The 19,607-nt window shown below is 38.2% G+C and overlaps 3 protein-coding genes across 5 annotated transcripts; 2 read left to right on the top strand and 1 right to left on the bottom strand.

The window, feature by feature from the left end:
• Positions 1-179: 179 nt before the first annotated feature.
• LOC116010798 lies at positions 180-5,119 on the top strand. Its single transcript, XM_031250307.1, has 8 exons — positions 180-306; positions 373-479; positions 578-2,407; positions 2,504-2,755; positions 2,846-2,912; positions 3,327-3,557; positions 4,632-4,802; positions 4,860-5,119. Exons 1-8 carry the CDS (start codon positions 180-182, stop codon positions 5,117-5,119), a joined length of 3,045 nt encoding a protein of 1,014 aa, XP_031106167.1.
• Positions 5,120-7,060: 1,941 nt separating this feature from the next.
• LOC116007262 (G patch domain-containing protein TGH) lies at positions 7,061-17,944 on the top strand. 3 transcript variants are annotated; one of them, XR_004095228.1, is made up of 17 exons: positions 7,061-7,403; positions 7,949-8,039; positions 8,124-8,218; positions 8,319-8,419; positions 8,956-9,017; positions 9,131-9,205; positions 10,094-10,242; positions 10,787-10,862; positions 10,946-11,032; positions 11,129-11,206; positions 11,872-12,016; positions 12,626-13,112; positions 15,025-15,309; positions 15,393-15,521; positions 16,392-16,595; positions 16,770-17,663; positions 17,790-17,944. XR_004095228.1 is itself a non-coding variant. In XM_031247895.1 (16 exons), exons 1-16 carry the CDS (start codon positions 7,269-7,271, stop codon positions 17,526-17,528), a joined length of 2,958 nt encoding a protein of 985 aa, XP_031103755.1. In that variant the 5' UTR covers positions 7,061-7,268; the 3' UTR covers positions 17,529-17,925. The 3 variants fall into 3 exon arrangements, 1 of the variants encoding a protein (XP_031103755.1); XR_004095227.1 differs by having other exon boundaries at positions 17,755-17,925; XM_031247895.1 differs by having other exon boundaries at positions 16,770-17,925.
• A 93-nt stretch (positions 17,945-18,037) lies between these two features.
• Positions 18,038-19,087, bottom strand: LOC116007275 (probable calcium-binding protein CML15). Its single transcript, XM_031247913.1, has one exon. The coding sequence runs from the start codon at positions 18,788-18,790 to the stop codon at positions 18,302-18,304; it is 489 nt and encodes a 162-aa protein (XP_031103773.1). The 5' UTR covers positions 18,791-19,087; the 3' UTR covers positions 18,038-18,301.
• Positions 19,088-19,607: the final 520 nt, after the last annotated feature.

The raw sequence follows: 19,607 nt of genomic DNA, 5'->3' as shown, positions 1-19,607 counted from the left end.
TTTTTAAATACAAATTGAAATTTTTTTATCTCACATTGGTAACTTATGAAGAGGAGCTCATTGTTGAATATTTTGAAAGTATTTGGTTTGAAAACAGTGGCTTGAATGATTTAATTGTTGAATATTTTGAAAGTACTTTTTGCTCTAGCAAGTCTACTATAGGTAGTCAATTTGAAGGCATGGCTAGGAGAATATCTGAGGAGGATAACAGGGCACTACTCAAGGAGTTTACAGCCACAGAAGTTAGGGAGGCAGTGTTCAGTATGAAAGCCGAAAAATCTCCGGGTCCGGATGGTTTTAACCCAGGTTTTTACCAGAAGTTTTGGCCCGAAATTGGTAATGACATCTCTGCTTTTATTCTTCAATGTATAGGTACAAACTGTTTCCCAATTGGCTTCAATGATGCAAATATCACCTTGATTCCTAAAGTTAACTTTCTTGAAACTGTTGGAGATCTTCGTCCTATTGCACTATGTAATGTAGCTTATAAAATCCTAGCCAAATTGTTCGCTACCAGAATGAAAACTTTGTTGGGAAACATCATCTCTATTACCCAAAGTGCTTTCTTTCCAAATAGGTTATCACAGATAATATCCTTATTGCATCTGAAGTTCTCCATTATATGAACCATAAGAAATCTGGTAAAGTCGGTTGGGCTGCATTGAAGTTAGACATGGCGAAAGCCTACGATAGGTTGGAATGGAACTTTCTTGAGATGATTATGCTTAAGTTGGGGTTTGATGTTCAGTGGATTCAATTAATAATGACGTGCGTTACTACTGTTCGCTATAGAATTGTTGTTAATGGCAAACTTACCAAGCTCATTGTCCCATCCCGAGGCATTAGACAAGGAGATCCCCTCTCTCCATATCTCTTTATTCTTTGTGCTGAAGGCTTATCATATCTTCTTCAGAATCAGGAAATTCAAGGAAACATCCATGGTTGCAAGGTTGCGAGAGGTGCCCCCAGTATTTCTCACATCTTTTTTGCCGATGACAGTCTTCTGTTTTTCAGGGCCGAAGTCAGGGAGTCTGAGGCTATTAAGAATTGTCTAAATACTTATGAAGCTACATCCGGGCAAGCAGTGAATCTAAACAAATCATGTATCTGTTTTAGTCGAAACACTCAGGATCTGATCAAGGAGTCCATCACAGGATGTATTGGAATTGTAAATGTTGTTGGTCTGGGCAAATATTTGGGTTTACCTCTTGGCATTGGCCGCAATAAACAAGGGATTTTCTCATATATCGAGGCCAAGATCAAACAAAGGATTTCAGGGTGGAACAAAAGAATTCTCTCTAGAGCAGGTAAAGAGGTCTTACTGAAAAGCATTGCTCAAGCCATGCCTACATTCACAATGAGCATCTATCTCCTTCCCAAAACACTTTGTTCCAATCTGGAAAACACTCTTAACAAATTCTGGTGGCAAAACAAAGAGAGTGATATTCACTGGCTTTCGTGGGAGAAAATGTGCAGCCCTAAATCATCTGAGGGCTTGGGATTTAAAAGACGGCACATCTTTAACATAGCTCTCCTAGTGAAACAGGGGTGGAGGCTTATAACCAACCCGGATTCCCTTGTCTCCAAGATATTCAAAGCCCGTTATTTTCCCCAAGGAAACTTCTTACAAGCTGTGATTGGATCCAATCCTAGCTACTGCTGGCGTTCCATTTTAGCTGCCCAAGATATCCTAATTAGAGGATGCGGTATTCGTATCGGGGATGGTAAATCCACTAATATTTTTAATCATCCTTGGCTGCCCGATACTACTAACCCTTTTGTTACCACGAATTTTGCAGATTCACAGGTTTTTGACAGAGTCGCGGAACTCATTGATCCTGCCACAAGTGACTGGAACATTCAGCTAATTAATGAGTACTTCAATTCTCGGGATGTGAGACTTATAAGCCAAATACCTGTGTCTATGAATCACTCCGATCAATGGTTTTGGATGAAGGATTTAAAGGGATTATACTCAGTGCGCAATGGGTATAGAGAGCTGTATGGAGAAGCTATGCAACCTGACAGCTGCAATTTCAAGTCATGGAACCAGTTATGGAGGCTCAAAATTCCCCCAAAAATTAAGAATTTCATTTGGCGGTGCGCTCGTAACATTCTACCTGTTAAAACAGTCCTCCGCAAAGAAGAGTCGAAATTCCCCCTAATTGTCCCCTTTGTCACAAAGAAGTGGAGTCCAAGGTCACATTTATTTCTGGATTGTGAGTTTTCTAAGCTAGTATGGGACAATACTATACTTCCTTTACATATTCTTGAGGCTAGTTTTGAAAGTTGGCTTTCACAAGTTGTTGATTTAGATGATGAAAATAAAAGCAGGAGTATTATTGCTATTTTATGGACTGTTTGGAAGAACAGGAATGAATATGTTTGGAACAACAAACAGTGGAATGTAAATGCAATAAGAATTTCTGTGACTAATTGCATTAAGGATTGGCAGTGCTGGTGTGATCTTTAGAAGGCAAATATTTCTTCCATTCCCCTCCAGACTGTTCAAAGAACTCAGGGCATTGATGCAAGTTGGGTCTATTGTGAAGTTGATGCATCGGTCATAGAAAATTCTGCCTCTTTCGGCGCTGTAATTCGCACTCATTCTGGTTTGTTCCTCGCTGCTATCTCCGGCCCTTTGAGACTGGTCAATGAAGCTCGTTTAGCCGAAGCTCTTGCCATCAAGGAGGCTCTTTCTTGGCTAAAGAGTAAACAGTGGCAGAAAATATGCATCCTAACCGACTGCCAGCAAGTTTGTCTTAGCTTCAGTGATTCTTCTCAAGATTTATCATATGTTAGTACTGTGATTAGAGATAGTCTTTCGATCTCTTCTTTTTTTCAGGCTTTTAGCATTAGCTATATCAATAGATCAGGGAATGTGTGTGCTCACACTTTAGCCCGGGTTGCACGTTCGTGCACTGATCTTCATAGTTGGTTTGGTGTCCCCCCTCATTGTATTTCTCAATTGATTAGTTGAGTTTGTTTCTTTCAAAAAAAAAAAAATGAAGAGGAGCTCATTTGAGCTCATTTGAGCTCCTCTATATAAGAGAATCATTGCTTCTCGTTTGAAATTAACAACAGGATGAGGAAATCTTAAAGAGCCAAAAGCTCATTCATTTAAGGAACCTTAATGGGTTGTTTGGTTCACGGAATAGGCTGGAATGGCATAGCATTCCCAGTAATAGGCCTACAGTAATAGCTTTTATATTTTATTTCCAATTTTACCCTTCTTTAACCTAAAAACTTTTATGTATGTCTTTTCACCTCTTCTGCCATTTGCATCAAATTTGAATTCGATCTTCTGTCCATCTCCTGAACATCAGCAATGGAGCACAAGCGACCGGCTGGCACTGCCGCGTGGTCCGGCGTGAGAGGCGGTCATACGGTGGCGGAAGGCGAGGTCATGATCCAGAAAGGCCTACAGGATCCAAAAGTTAAGTTTCTGAGGGAGCAATTGGAGAAAGTCGACTGCAAAATTATTGATAATTTCTTCAAATCAGTCCGCTGCAATACGCTGATGTCTGGCTTTTTCTGTCCAAAGAGCAACGATTCAAGTATGTGCAAACAATTTGAGATTTCAAGATGAAGTAACACAAGTGCTTATCCATGAGCTCATCCATGAACTCTGATGGGGTGGAGGAGGGCAGAGAAACTGATTGCTGAGAGAAGGGAGACGATGAAGAGAGTGATTGAATTTGTAGAGTGAGTGGATTTAGATCTAGGGTTTTTATAATAATAATAATAATAATAATAATAATAATAAGTAATAATTAAATAATAATAAAAATAAAATAATAATAATAATAATAAAATAATAATAATAATAATAAATAATAATAATTAAATAATAATAATATTATTACAATAATAATAATAATAATATTATTATTATTATTATTATTATTTTTATTATTATTATATTTTGTAAAAGGGTATTTATGTCTTTTAAACCTATATTCCATTTCTATTCCTTAAATCAACCAAACACTGGAATAACATTCTTAAAGCTATTCCTCCCGTGAACCAAACAATGGAATACAAATCCTATTCTATTCCTTCTCTATTCCATTCCTCAAGAAATAACATTCCTATTCCTTAAAATTCATTCCGTGAACCAAACATGCAGTAATTGTTTTTAGTTACAAGTTTTTTTTTTTTAAAATAATATAGGAGCGTTTTGGGAAAAGGAAGATCTTTCTCCAAAACGCCCTAAGGGGTAAAATTGGAAATAACAACATTAGGCTATTCCTGAGGACTCATGAATAGCCTAATACCTAGGGGGCCTAGGAATCTCTATTCCCCTTGCAAGGGGAATAGGTCATTCCCAGGAACATTGTTCCTGGGAATAGAAAGTTTTACCAAACAGCGGAATAGGCCTATTACTGGGAATGCTATTCCATTCCATGCCTATTCCGCGAACCAAACGTGCCATTAGGGAAAGCTCCATTTCCTTGCTTTGGAATGGGGAGAAACTTGCCCCTTTTCGTCTGCGAACCAAACGTGCCATTAGGGAAAGCTCCATTTCCTTGCTTTGGAATGGGGAGAAACTTTCCCCTTTTCGTCCCGGCCGAGGTCTCCGCCAGGGCGATCCTCGGGCTCCATACCTTTTCATCCTTGTAATGGAAAAGCTCTCCTGACTGAGGTGAATAGGAAGAATTGGAAACCAGTTGTGGTCTCAAGAGGTGGTACTGGTGTCTCCCGTTTATTTTTTGCTGATGACTTAATGCTTTTTGCGAAGGCCTCGGAAGCTCAGGGTCAAGTCATTATGGACTGTTTGGACACTTTCTCGAAGCAGTCAGGTTTGATTATAAATGTCAATAAATCCTATATTTTTTGTAGTCCTAATACTAATGCAGGGGTCAAAAGAGATTTGAAGAGAACTATGGGAATCCTGGTCTCGGAAAACTTGGGGAACTATCTTGGCGTCCCTATTCTCCAACAACGGGTTACCAAACAAACCTTTACGTATATCCTGGAGGGCATGAAAAAGAAACTGGCAAACTGGAAGGCGGAGACTCTTTCCCTTGCGGGGCGCAAAGTCCTTATTCAATCAGTGCTGGCTACTCTGCCTGTCTACTCCATGCAGGCCTTCAAACTCCCGGTGGGGATTAGTTAGGAGATTGACAGAGTTTGTAGGGGTTTCCTCTGGGGTGATTCTGAACTCAAAAACGGAGTGTGTCGACCCAAGAGTGCTGGAGGCTTAGGGCTTAGACGGTGCGTTGACTTTAATGAAGCTCTTCTGGCCAAGCTCGCCTGGCAAATGAACACTTGTGAGGATAAGCTCTAGGTTCGTATCATGAAGGAAAAGTATATAAAAGACGGGAATTTCTTCACAACGTCTACTCCGCAGCATTCGTCATGGGGTTGGAGGAGTATCCTAAGAGGTCGATCCACCATTGAGTTGGGCGCAGCCTGGAGGGTTGGTACAGGAAATTCACTTAGTTTTTGGTCAGACTGGTGGGTGGGAGACAAACCACTTGGACTACTTGACAGTGTGAACATACCCGACGATCTCGCCCATGCCAAGGTAAGTGATTTCATTCTTCCTAATCGTTCTTGGAATTTTGACAAATTGCAGGACGTTCTCCCTAGCGATGAAGTCGACAAAATCAGGTCAATCCCTATCCCCCTGGATGATCTTGTATCCGATGCCTTCTATTGGCCAACTTCCCCGGGATGTATGTTTTCTGTGCGGGAAGCCTACAGGTACATTACAGGCGATGATAACTCGGACGACATGGACTGGCTGTGGAAGATCAAAATCTCGGAGAGGTGTCGCATATTTCTTTGGCTGGCAATAAAGGATAAGGTACTCACCAATGTAGTAAGAGTCGTAAGGAAGCTAACCGATGATGGCAGTTGCTTAGCTTGCGGTGAGACGTGCGAAAGTGTCGATCATATTCTAATGCATTATGATGTCGCTCGGGTTTGCTGGAGGATAATGCATACTCCGACCTCGTTCGCCAATGGACTTGCTTCGAATTTTTCGCAGTGGCTCAAGCGAAATTGCTCTTCGGTGGACATGATAAATGGCATTCCCTGGGGGCTGACCTTTAGTTACACATGCTGGGAACTGTGGAAATCGCGCAACATGAGAATTTTTGACCAAGTACTTCCTTTACAACTTGAGATCGTTCGCCGTGCGGAATTCACGGCAAGGGAGTCCTTACGTTATGGTCACCAACGGAACTCAGAGCCTTCAGAGAGGATGCGTTGGGTTTTCTGGTCTTGCCCGAGTCATGGTTGGATTAAAATTAATACCGATGGGGCTTTGAAGAAAAATACGGGGCTTGCTAGTGTAGGGGGTTTGGCACGAGACCACCTTGGGGATTGGCTGTTTGGGTTCGTTACTAAAATTGGTTTCACTAATAGCTTTGCCGCGGAGCTGTGGGGCCTAAGGGAGGGTCTACGGCTGGCAAACGCTAAGGGTTTTAGCAGAGTGGTTCTGGAGCTGGACTCGGAAGCAGTTGTCACCTTAATCAGTGGAGATCTTGAAGATCATGGGTGCTATTCGTCTCTAGTCAAAGGCTGCCGGTTCTTTCTAGGTAGCTTTGAGCAGATAACCCTGCAGCATATTCTAAGGGAAGGAAACAAATGTGTGGACCACCTTGCGAATTTAGGGCAACTTGGGGAGTGAGACACGGTTCTTTTAGACTCGCCGCCCACCAGCATGGAGGTGCTTCTAGCTGCTGATGCCGCTGGAGCAAGTTCCATTAGAGTTTGGTAATTTTGTATCCTGTCCTCGACGGGTCATTCCCACCAAAAAAAATATATACACTCAATATGTTAGACTTGTTATCCAGTTTCATTACGACACCACTAAAGTATCAATCTTATTCAATTTATAATTTATTAATAGACTGATATTCAATTTAATTTTATGGACAATGTAGGTTAATTACAATATAATTAAAAAAAATTTCTCCTCTCCTTCTCCTAAAAAAAAAAAAAAATTTGAACACATCATATAAAAAATGACCATTTTGGACCATGGCTACAACACCATGGTCCACTGTATTAAGATTGATGAACTTCCCGTTAGGCCCCTTAGTTTAGCATTTGTTTTCCCCCAATGGCTCCTTGCACTCTTTCTCGTTTCCTTGGAGTTGAGGAGCTAATGATCCAAGTTCCGCAGCTAATTTGTCAAACAGTTACGGCGCGCCACTTGTGAAATTGCCTATAGAATTTATTTCACGTAGCAAAGATTTCGATTTCAGTTTTCTCAAGAAACTTGCAAGGAGATATTAATCAGGTAGGGATTGGGAATGGACAGCGACGAGGAGGATTTCGTCTTCTTCGGAACGCCTATAGAGCGAGAGGAAGACGTCTCCAGCCGGAAGAAGAAGGCCGTCGCTGAGGCCTCCGGCCAATTGCGCAGCCTTCCAGCTTGGAAGCAAGAGGTAATTCCACCATAGGCACTCATATAAGCTGTGTATGCGCAAACTCTACTGAGGTTTTGGGAGGAGTAGGATCCTATGTGTTTGTGAAATTGCGCATTGTGAGAGCTCAGTATATTACATCATTGAATAAGTTAATCTATGAAATGTTTCTTATATATGTATAATTGAGTGGAGGTTTGTTTTCGTCAAGTTCTTATCGAGTAGCAATCTCAATGCCATCACCGGTGGCTAAATATTAGCTCTGAAGATTGCGTGCTGCTTGAACTGAACAATTTGATATAATTTGAATGATCTAGTGATGACTTTAAAGGAATTTGTGGCTTCTGAGCTGTTAAGATAGTTTTCAATCCTGCGCACCTTGGATTTTTATGGCTGCTTCTAACCCTGTATATGCTACTCAAATTTCTTATGTCTTTTGTTTAGTTTCTTTTAGAACCAGTGAACCACCATATTTGTTTCTATCTTCTTTTGTTCACATGCCTTGTTGTATTTAGAAATGAGCAAGAGTTTTGTCCTCTTTAATGCTGAGAATTTTTGAATTCCAGGTCAGGGATGAAGAGGGTAGAAGGAGATTTCATGGTGCATTTACTGGTGGTTATTCTGCAGGATATTACAATACAGTTGGCTCAAAAGAAGGTAGTTTGTTTTACAATTATTAGGTTGGTTCATATTTTATGCCTTGACATTACTTTTATTTGGTGTTTTATCACCATGGCACAGGATGGACTCCACAGTCATTTACATCGTCTCGGAAAAGCAGAGCTGAAGTCAAGCAGCAAAGTATTTATAACTTTTTGGATGATGATGAGAAAGATGTATGTTTTCTTATTTTAGCATTCCTGGTTTTCTAAAGCAAGTTGACTGAGAGTTATTTTTTATGGAGTATTTATTTTTTTAATATAAATAATTTGATAGGAAATGGAGGGCCACCTTGGGACTTCGTCACAGTATGATACATTTGGATTTACTGCTGCTGAACTTGCTCGTAAACAAGCTGAAAAGGAGCAAAAGCAGAGGTTGCACATGCTATCTCATATCAAACAATTTTATTTTATATGTTGTGTGTGTGTATATATATCAAATTATTAGATATAGTAGATTAGTTTGAATGTATTTATCCATACAAAGGAAGCTGTTTGATATGTATACATAGTTTGATCAGCTATCATTAGTCACTAAACATTATACCATGTTCCGAGGAATTTGATCTCAATTTTGAGCATGTTTTATTTTCATGGTTTCTTAAGCATTTCATGTGAAGTCTGTTCTCTATTTTTGGGAAGTGCAATCTGATTTAATTATTTCAGTGTAGAGGGATTTTCTCATTCAAAATTTAGTTTATTTTTAACTACTGCCATAATCTGAAACTCGGAATGCATTTTTCTCTACCTTTGGCATGTGAATACTTTCATGAATTTGCAGTGGATCAGAACTTGCTTTCATCTAAGATCATGCCTATAGACTTTCTATTTATTCTTCTTTTTTTACTCCCTGTAAATTCATTCTATTACTTTTTTCTTTTAATGTCTGATCATCAAATTGTATGTTGCAGGCCATCAGTTATTCCCGGACCTGTTCCTGATGAGCTAGTAGTTTCAGCAGCTGAGTCCATTGGTGTGTTTTGGTTGTATTGTGGAAATTATTCCATTTCTACTTACCCTTTTATCACCTTGTGTGCATGTTGTTTGTTATTTGTCTTTAATAAGAATTTTTCTATTCCTGACCAGGAGCAAAGTTGCTGCTGAAGATGGGATGGCGGCATGGTCGTTCAATCAAGGACTCGAATGCTGATTCACTCTATGGTATGTCCTACCTGCAAGCCCTGCCTTTGTTTGTGTTGAGGTTAGCTCTTAGATGTTTGGGTGAGCATAATCATATATAGCTTGCTGTACAAGGTGCCATTTTGGTAGGTGGTACAGTGTAGCACTGGTTCAAATAATTACAAGCTTACAAATGTAAGTAACTTAGAAAAAGAAAAGACATTATAATTTGGAATTTCAAAGCAAATTTGTATTCCTTATAGGCTTATATGTAAGGGACTAAGGGCCTAAGGGGAAAACATTTTTTGTCCTTAAGTTATAAGAGAATAGTCAAATTGGTCCTTGATTAACAGCCAGATGCAAATGCTATCTCTGGTTTCTACCAAAAGGTAGCATATTTGTTCTTGATGATGAAGTGATAAATTGTCTTCCCTCTCATATGTATGGAATACAAATTTCTAGGTTAAATACACAATTTCTTTGACATTCCCAATGATAATTGATTTACAAATTTGGTTCTTGGCACTTAAATGGTTTTCCCCTTTATTTTTTATTTTTGTAAAATATAATTTTTATAATTTTAAAATTTCTTCAAGTGACACAAGATTGAATCTTCCTGTCGATGAAATGGAAGTTCAAAGTTGTGGACCTGTTTTAATTGTCTCTAGACTCTACTTCTACTGAGTGATGTTGTATAGGATTTACTATCTAATAGAACTCATCTCTCTCTCTCTCTCTCATTCTCTATCTTTTTACTGAAAAACAGATTCTGGAATTTCTTTCTCAGTTATCCGAGGCCTAAATTTTCTTGACTATGAAATGAAAATTGTGGAATTGATTTCATTCTCTTTAGACTCAACTTCTAATAAGTGATGTTGCATTGGATTATCTATTCAATGCAACTTGTCTCTCTTTTGGTTCTTTCCTCAGAGGCTCGCAGAGAAGCAAGGAAAGCCTTTTTGGCACTTTCCTCTAATGATGCAAAAGGTCAACATGTGGGTTCTGAACAGTTTGAACATGATATCCATCCCATTGATCTGCCAGCTGATGATGATAGTCAGTTCTTTAAGAGCACACCGGTGCGTCTACCCCCGTCTTAAATTAATGTTTTACTTTGTATTTTCTATGTCAACTTTTACTGCCCATTTAGAGAGGCATAACTTTTGTTACTCTTATTATTATTGGATAATAGTTGGTAGATTTGGTCTTAATTTTCTTAACATTTTATTATGGATAAAGGAAATTTATATGACTTGCTAGTTATCATTCTGTTGTTCCAAGAAATCTTTATTTAATCCTCCATGATTTCTCATAGCTGTATATAAGCTTGAAGATAGTTACCTGCTTGCTTCTTACAAAGAAGGGGAAAATGAAATCAAAAGTCCTTTCTTCTTGGTTACAAACAATGAGTCAATGATTATGTAGAATATCTCTTCTTGTTTCTGCTTTAGATGATTCCTTATTTCTGTCACACTAAAACAATTATGGTTGTTAGTTTTACATCATGCATATTACTATTCCCTCCTTCCCTGCACCCCTCCCCTCCCCACCTACCCACACGAATTGATACCAGTAATGATATACTGAAGGCTGTTCTCATCCACTCCTTTTCATTGTGTGTAGAATTTTGTTCTTAGTCCAAAACAAGACCTGCATGGCTTAGGCTATGATCCATTCAAGCATGCTCCTGAATTTAGAGGTACTTCTTTTATTTGGTAAATATCTTTAATCTTAGAACATTTGCTTATAATTTGTCAACACCTTTGTTTGATTTATGTTTAGAAAAGAAGAGGTCACGTGCATCTGGGAAGAAGGACATTGGACATCAAGGGCCCCTCTCAATGAAGGATAGTCTCTTTGGTTTTAAATGTAAGATTTTCATGAGTAATTATGTGCTTGCATATTAGCATGTGCTATCCTTTTTCCTTGTTTTGCCTCTATAACTTGCTACCTTAAATATATCAGCTGGAAGGGTTGCTCCTGGCTTTGGAATTGGGGCTCTTGAGGATTTGGATGTTGAAGATGAAGATGTGTATACCTCAGGTTGGTTTATTCTTCTTCAATGTGTGCACATGCTGTGCATGTGGAGCTAAGTCCTGAGTATATGTTATTTTAACCATTGGTCGACAATGCTACCTTATTTACTCCTTTCTTAAGATTTCATAGCTGTGCACGTGGAAGACTCCTGATTTTTATTCCAGAGAACCATTCCCATTTTAATGATTCTTGCCTTAGTTGAAGTATTACAGTTTCCATATCCATATTTATATGGCTAAAAATTGCTACAGGATGTTAGCCTGTGATATTTGGCAGTCCATAGTTTATTGATGAACTTAACTGATTAAAATGATGGACCATTTTCTAGGTTTCTTAGGTGACTGACAGTCTGGGTACTCCGTACTCATCAGATGAGAAGAAATGGGTTTTCTAACTTAAATTTATAGGCAGTAGCTGTGATATGCATAGGCAGTAGGTTTGATGTGTCCTAAAAAATAACTTTTTCTGGTCTATCTGCAATTTTAGAGTGTTCTATGATATGGATTTATCGAGATGTTACTTCTCTTGTTCATTGAAAATGTCATTGGCTGGTATGGTCCACATGGTGTACACTATTAAAGATTGTCTGTGCTTCTACCTGTTGCATCATTTGGAGGGGTTTCATACTCTCATTGAGAGAGTTACTTTGTCTAATTAATGCTTTTAATCAGGTTTTGAAATCGAAGGTTCATATGTTGAAGAAGTTGAGGAGCCTCCATTACCAACAAAGGAGAATGTAAAGATGTTGGATAATAAAAAGCATGATGTTCTGCCTGGTTTTAAGGCTGCCTCGAATTCTGAATATCAGTTAGAAAGGTAATTATCCATTTGCCTTCATTGAGAGTTTGAGACAAAGTTCATTGGCAGCCCCTCCTGGGGGGAAAGTTATATTTTCCTTCATTGCAATAGCTACATGCAAATAAAAAATTGAATACAAGTATGATTTCATCCCTAGAAATTGAACTTAAAAGTAATGTCAAGAATTCTACTCAAATCAATAAGTATTTGATTCTTCTGGTCTCCAAGCCCAAAAGTTCTTACTATCCTGATGAATTTATCCTAAGCAAGATTCCATGCATTGAAAAGTGCTTGTAATGGTACTATGGAAGTAAACATTAAAGAAATGAAACAGATGTAATAATAACATAGGAGGTTGAATTACCATGTGGCTCAGCTATCAACTTGTTTTGCATGTAAGAGCTGAGTGATTTCTGTTTTGGCTGACTAATCTAAGAATTCATCTTATCGCCAAGAGCCATCCATTATGAGTTTGTCTAAAGAGCACTATTTCATTTTGTAGTTGTACATAGAATATATTTCAATTCTTGATTTGGTGCTGTAGGTTCTATATTTTTTGTTCAGACACTGAAATTGCATGCATTCCATTTCTTTGGTGCTAAAAGAAATATATTATTAAAATGTCAGATTTGATCCTCCAGTGGTTCCAAAAGATTTTATCCCCTTTCACAAATTTACCGCTCCTCTTGAAGTCAACAGTAGAGTTGCTGAATCTCCACCCCCAGAGGTTCCACCTCCAGAGGATAAGAACCTTAGAATCTTAATTGAGGGTTTAGCAAGTTTAGTAGCTCGTGCTGGTAAACTATTTGAGGATCTTTCTCGGGAAAAAAACCAGTCAAACCCTTTGTTTGGTTTCCTTACTGGAGGGAGTGGCCATGAATATTATTCAAGGAGACTTTGGGAGGAGAGACAGAAGCATAATGGTCAAACAGCAAAGCATTTGGAAGGCAAAATACAACAAAATTCTCAGATGACAGCAGAGAGCCGTGGAAAAATTTTAGGGGAGAAGCCTCTAGAAAGAAGCTCGAGAGAGACGAGCTCCACTGTAACTCCTGCTGATGCCATCAATTTCCAGTCCAGTCTCAACGAAACATTTACTAAGTCTTTACCAATGGTGAGTACTTTCAAATATCTCTTTACCCAACTTCTAGATTGATATTCTAACATGGTGAATCTTATACTAGATTCTTTTGATAAGGTAGCATCATCTTTCTGTTTGCAAATATATACATGCATGTCAATTGGAAATAGTTTGATAGATTCATAAACTCCCCTATGCCTTGTACCAATATTTCTTTACATGAAAAGAATAAAACTCTCAAATGTCAATACTCAATACTAGACCCTCAACATCTATACTAATCTCTTGGAGAAAGACCATGTATGTTTCTTTTTGCAAAAATCACATCAAGCACAGAGGAATGTTGGTACAAGGCATAGGGGAGCATTGTGAGCTGATAATTTCTTGTCACCTGCACATATAACACATCTTCTGCAGCATTTTCATTTTATCTGCATCAAAATGTAGCTATGACTTGTGAACAGCTGTCCAACCCTCTTGGGAGCTTTGGTGTTCTAATTGTTCACTGATTTGATTCTATAGAGAGCTTCTAATAAAAATGTTGCCTTTTCTATAACCTTAAGCAATATAGCATTGGACTATTGGACCAAAAATAAATTCTTGTCCTGGTTTGTAACCTTGACTCTTATCCACATTGAAACTGGCTCTCTCCTTTTTTTTTTTTTCTTTAAATTTAATTTAATAAAAAAATGTTTTCACCAGCCAAACCCATGAAGGCAGGTTAAGGTTTGTCACATGTCTAGTTATTCCACTGGCACTCCTTCCGTTTTGTGTCTGGCAACAATTGTCCATTCTGTTTTATTAAATCTTCAAAACATGATATATTCCATACCACCTCAACACTATATTAACTGGATTGTAGTACATGTTGAGATTGTGTTGAATTGTATGATTGAACTGGTTTCCAGATAAAGTTTCAGGATGAACAAACAGTGTCATGTACCCACGTTCTTTTTTACCTATGATTTACTTTAGCAGTGTTATCTATGCTTTTAAAATGCATAAAAAACTGACATTTGATTTAGTTTGAAATATGAAGCCTCAAGTTTTTTCTGTAAAAGGCATCTGCAAACTTCCTCACTTCTCTCCTTTTTGACTAAATTATTTTTAGTTGTTCTAAGTGTGAATAAATGAATTCAGCTGATTAATAGACAGTACTTGATTAAATAGACACCAAAAAGGTTGTTCAGAGCTCCTCTTTAGTATGTCACAAAATGTTGTCCAATTTCCTAAACAAGTGCCAAAAGCAGTTCTAATTTCCTATATTATCCTTTTGAATTCATTACGAAAATTGTACTTTATGTAATGTCATCATATGCGTCATTCCTTTTCATTGGCAATAGAATACATCATGTACTCTTCTCCATTTCCTTAACTCTATTCCTACCAAACTCCATGGAATTTATATTCCATGCTTTGGTTGGAGGGAATTGCAATTCCCTCCAAGTCTCCAACCATGGAATTGCAATTCCCTCCAAGTCTCCAACCATGGAATTGCAATTCCATAGTTTGTGGAATTGTAATTCAACGATGAATTACTATTTTGCCCTTATTATTTATATTACTCCGTATTATTATACAAGGGCATTTTAGTCTTTATTCACTTCTTCCCTTTCAATTCCCAGTCTTTCTTTTCCTGCCTACCAAACAATGTAATTTGAATTCCCACCTTATTCTTTTCCCACGGAATTACAATTTCTTTCCCCCCTAATTCCCTCCTTCCAACCAAATGCCTTGCAAAATCTATATCTACAGTAAACTGGAAAACAAATTTGGGATGGATTGATGAATTTTAGTGTACTGCACCTAGTAAGCTTGCGTTCTTTAGCCTTGTTTTCTCTGGGTTTGATCTTCACTGCTTTAGAAGGTTTTGCTTTTCATGGCATTGTTTCAACATCCAAAGAATGTTAGGTTCTAGATTATTGATTCTTAATATCATCTCTAGACTGAGATGCCTGAAGCTGGAAAACCTTTCCGAGATGATCCTGCAAAACAAGAAAGATTTGAACAGTTCTTGAAGGAGAAATATCAAGGAGGTCTTCGCCCTAAAGATTCAGGAGGATCTAGTACAATGTCAGAAGCGGCTCGTGCTCGTGAAAGGTTAGAATTTGAGGCTGTTGCTGAGGCTATAGAGAAAGGGAAATGGGGGATAGAAAGCAAACCCCCAAATGAGTTGTTTTCAGATACACTAGCTGTAGCAGCGTCAAGATTCACTTCTAGCACAGTCGAGGTATGCATTACAGTATCTAGCTTGCAAAATGAAATGTTTACAGTTCAAACTCAGTGATTCTTAACATCTCATTTCTGTCACAGAACACTAAAGTTGATCGTGATGAGGAATTGGCTAAAAAGAAATTGTATCCTAAAAGGGAAGAGTTTCAGTGGCGTCCTTCACCTATTCTGTGCAAGCGTTTTGATCTAATTGACCCCTACATGGGCAAGGTAACAATATTTTCATTATTTTGTTCATAACTTGTTTATGTATTAATATGATATGAAATATAGGGAACAATAGTTATATGTTGGACAAACACATCCCTATTTTATCTCCTTATACATTTTTTTCAGCTTAAATTTATTTTTATCTTTTTCTTTTTGTACAAATAAAGTAATGTATAAATTTTTATTTTTTTTTGAAGCAATAAATAATATATTATTAAAAAGCTCTAATTGATATCTTTTAAATGACACCATATTGATATTTTTTATTTTTTAAATTTATAGGTATATAAAGTCATTACTTTAGTGTAATGTTTATGTACATTAAGCTTTGGTTTTATGAACATATAGAAGGAACATCATAAACATACTATAAACTGAATGAAAATAAATATGATGTACATTTAGTTTAGTGTTTATGGACATTAAGGTTTTGGTTTATGGACATAGAACAAATATTATGAACATAATACAGAATGATGTTATTAAATATGATGTACTACTTGACACTTATCAAGGTCCACCATGTAAGGTGGACCCTGGTCCACAATATAATTTGCCTATAGGGAACAATCCCCCTCTTTCTCTGTTGCGCAGGCAGCCTATGGAGGAATAAAACTGTTTGGATTATTTTGTGAAGTTTGAATTTTGGCTTTAAGAAACTAATACACAGTCCTGCTAGTAGTTTGAGCTTGATCCCAATGCGAAGGATAAGAGGATGTGTGTTTAGATATTTTTGTCACTACATTACTTGTCTAGTCCAACACTTGGTACATTTGTAAAATCTTATTTTTCTGACTGGGTTATTAGTGTAATATGCCTTTCTGTGTTATGTCTAATGAATTGTGATAAGCTCTATATTATCTTGTGCAGCCACCACCAGCTCCACGTGCAAGGAGTAAAATGGATTCTCTTATATTCATGACAGATTCTGTTAAAAGTGCTAAGGTGGAGGAGAGTGTTACTGATAGACTATTTTCTGTTTCTGAGGCCAGTCAAGAGGAAATAAGAACTCAAAAGGAGATTGAGGCTGAGATAGAAGTTGAAAATGTTGAAAGGCCTGTTGACTTATACAAGGTAATATATCAATGGTATTTTCAGATAATCTGCCCTTATTGTTTAGACTATACTTAATCTACTGAGCAGATTTCGTTGAGTTGGTTTTTCCATTTGCTTTGTTGTTGTTATTCTATATTCTAAATGAAGGCTAGTAGTATTCTACTATTTGATTGTTTTTCTTTTCTTTTTTAGGCTATATTTTCTGATGATTCAGATGATGAGGAAATTATGAATCGCACCCAAGCGAAGGATCCTGAGGAGAAGGTTGAGGTTGCTAATACAACTCTAAATCGATTAATTGCTGGTGACTTCTTAGAATCATTGGGTAAAGAGTTAGGCCTAGAAGTTCCCCCAGATGTAACTTTCCCAGAAACCAAAGCTAGCACTACAGACAAGGAGATCTTCAATGCAGAAAGACCCATTGGGAATAAAACATCTTCTGCTGATAATGCTAGAAATGTTGAAGCAATGCCGGATAAACCTCATCTGCAGGAGATCCTTCAAGGGGATAGGTTGAAGTCAGGAGGATCAGTGGATTTCATATCTCATAGGAATGATAGCCGAACAGTTAGTTCTGGAGGCTATGGGAGCGACATGAACAGAAATATCCCACAAAAAGGTCAAACTGATATAAACACAAAATCTGAAGCTAGTCAGCGTCATGATTGGAGCAGTAATTCGTCAGAGGAAAACAGAAGCAGAAAACGCAAGCATAATCGGCACAGAACAAGTGACAGTTCAGATAGTGATTTATCTGATTCATCTGACGACTATAGAGATCGGCGTCATGAAAAATCTAAAAGAGAAAAGAATCGATCATCAAGGGATAGAAGTAGTAGCAAGAGGCACTCAAAGCACCATAAGCATCGGAGGCGCAGCAGATCTTCTCATCATCATTCTGGGAAAGAACGTGGAGAATCCAGAAGAGAGAAACACAAACATAAAGAATAGTGGAAGTTGGTTTATATTGCCAGAGTGCTGTGATCAGAGGGTTACCCATTCCCCATTGAAGGTCCTATTAACAGTATCTGCTCTTCAACAGCAGATGAGTCCATTTTGGGTGGTGGATTGCAAGTGATGTGGGCGGTGGGTCATTATTTCTATTCTATAAGAAAAAAAAAAGTGGCATTTTATTTTATGCAATTCTCTTATTTTATGTTTGAAATTATAATTTCAGGTTAGACTTACAAGTTACAAACTTGCTCCTAACAGGAAGTGATATAATCCATGTAGTCTTCTTCATCAGCAGTGTACTATGGAGTATGGATGAATACAATATATACTACCTATTCCTGACTGCCATAAACTTTTCGAACTAGAGTTTATTTCATTTTGGCTTTGACTATAATGACAGTTAGTTTTACATATATGTAGTCTTATTCTTACAATTTGATCAAAATCTTGATTTCAAGGGAGTTAAATGACAATATAAATCTGGGGATATGATTGCAAATTGCAAGCAGTATTATATATATATATATATATATATATAATCACAAGCTTAAATGAAGCTTGATAAATGAAACCCAATTACACAGTACATGATTTGAACAGGCTTAAAAAAGATGAACCACAACCACAGCAGCCACTGGATATTATAATTAATATAACCTTAACAGTAGAGATTAAGAAGGTGAAAGGCAGCCAAGATTGGTTAGTGTGTAGTACTAGTTGCAATGCAATATACAGTAGTAGAAAAGGCTTCCCCAAGGCCAAGGTTATGGTTATGAAACTGGGAGGCCTAGATAACCAGCTGCTGACCTGGCCATAACGGCCGCAAATTCCGTAAAGTTGATAACGCCGTCACCGTCAGCGTCGGCCTCCCGGATCATCTCCGTGAGCTCACGGTAGGACAACGGCTGCCCCATTTTGGCCATAGATCCCGCCAGCTCCGCCGGAGTGATGTAGCCGTTACCGTCACGGTCAAAAGATCGGAACACCTCGAGGAGCTGTTGTTGGTTGATCAGGATTTGGTCGTCCATGTCGGGCAAGATGGCCCCCACCAGCTCCTCAAACTCCACGGTGCCATTGCCGTTGGCATCCATGTTGGCTAAAAGCGCGTGGAGCTGGTCCCCCGACGGCTTCAGACCCAGCGAACGTAGCAGCGCCGCTAGCTCTAACAAGGTTAAGCTCCCGTCGGAATCCATGTCGAATCTCGTGAATATTTCTCTCAATTCCTGCCGCTGATCCACTTTCAGATCCACAGACGCCATCGATCTCAAATAAATAAATAAATAAATACCAGTTACCACCGCCCGGCCCTTTCTAATATTTGCTTGTTTGATGATATGGATGGATAGATGAACGCGTGCTAGATAAAACCGAAAGTCATGGTGGTGGTGGTGGCGGCGGCGGAGCCGGCGGGTTGAATGGGGACTAGGGAGGATTTGGGAGGAGCTGAGGGGTTGTTAATGCAGTTTGGAACTTGGAAGGGGTAAGATGGGTAGTAGTTTGTGTTTGTTATATTTGTGAGGAAGAATTTTTCAAAATTAAAGTAGTAATGAATTTTCATTTTGCAATAAATAAATGGCGTCGGAGTCGGTGTATTAATTAATTTTTTGGATGGCTGTCTTACCTGTAAACCGTATACACTGTACCATGCCGTTCCATTCCTGCTCGCTTCTTCGAATCCTCCTCAAAGTCAATGTGTTTCATCTTGGCCCCGCTTGTAACTTCATTTGAAAAGTATTACTCACTCGTATCCCATTCATGGAAAATTTCAACATGTCCAAAATAATGACTTTTACTTCTTCTTCTCTTTCTCTCTTTTTTTTTGGAATAATTGAAATTTTTACAAGTGTGATTAGAAAAGAGAAGATGAGATTGAAGAGAAAAAAAGAAAAAAAAAAAAACAAAGCTGAAAAAAATTCTGAAAAGTGTCTTAAAGCGTCCAACGGGCACATGTAGTCCACGCGCCCAATTGGGCTCTGGTTGCTTCACGCGATGAAATTGCAAGAATCAAAGAATTTGGTGGGTCTCATAAGTCTGTCAAAAACCAAATAAACTTTCTTTTCTCAAAAACATATCCAA

Source organism: Ipomoea triloba, chromosome 2, assembly GCF_003576645.1.
Source record: "Ipomoea triloba cultivar NCNSP0323 chromosome 2, ASM357664v1".
Classification (NCBI taxonomy): Eukaryota; Viridiplantae; Streptophyta; class Magnoliopsida; order Solanales; family Convolvulaceae; genus Ipomoea; species Ipomoea triloba.
The sequence above is the reverse complement of the archived record's forward strand: the minus strand, read 5'-3'. Positions and strand labels throughout refer to the sequence as shown.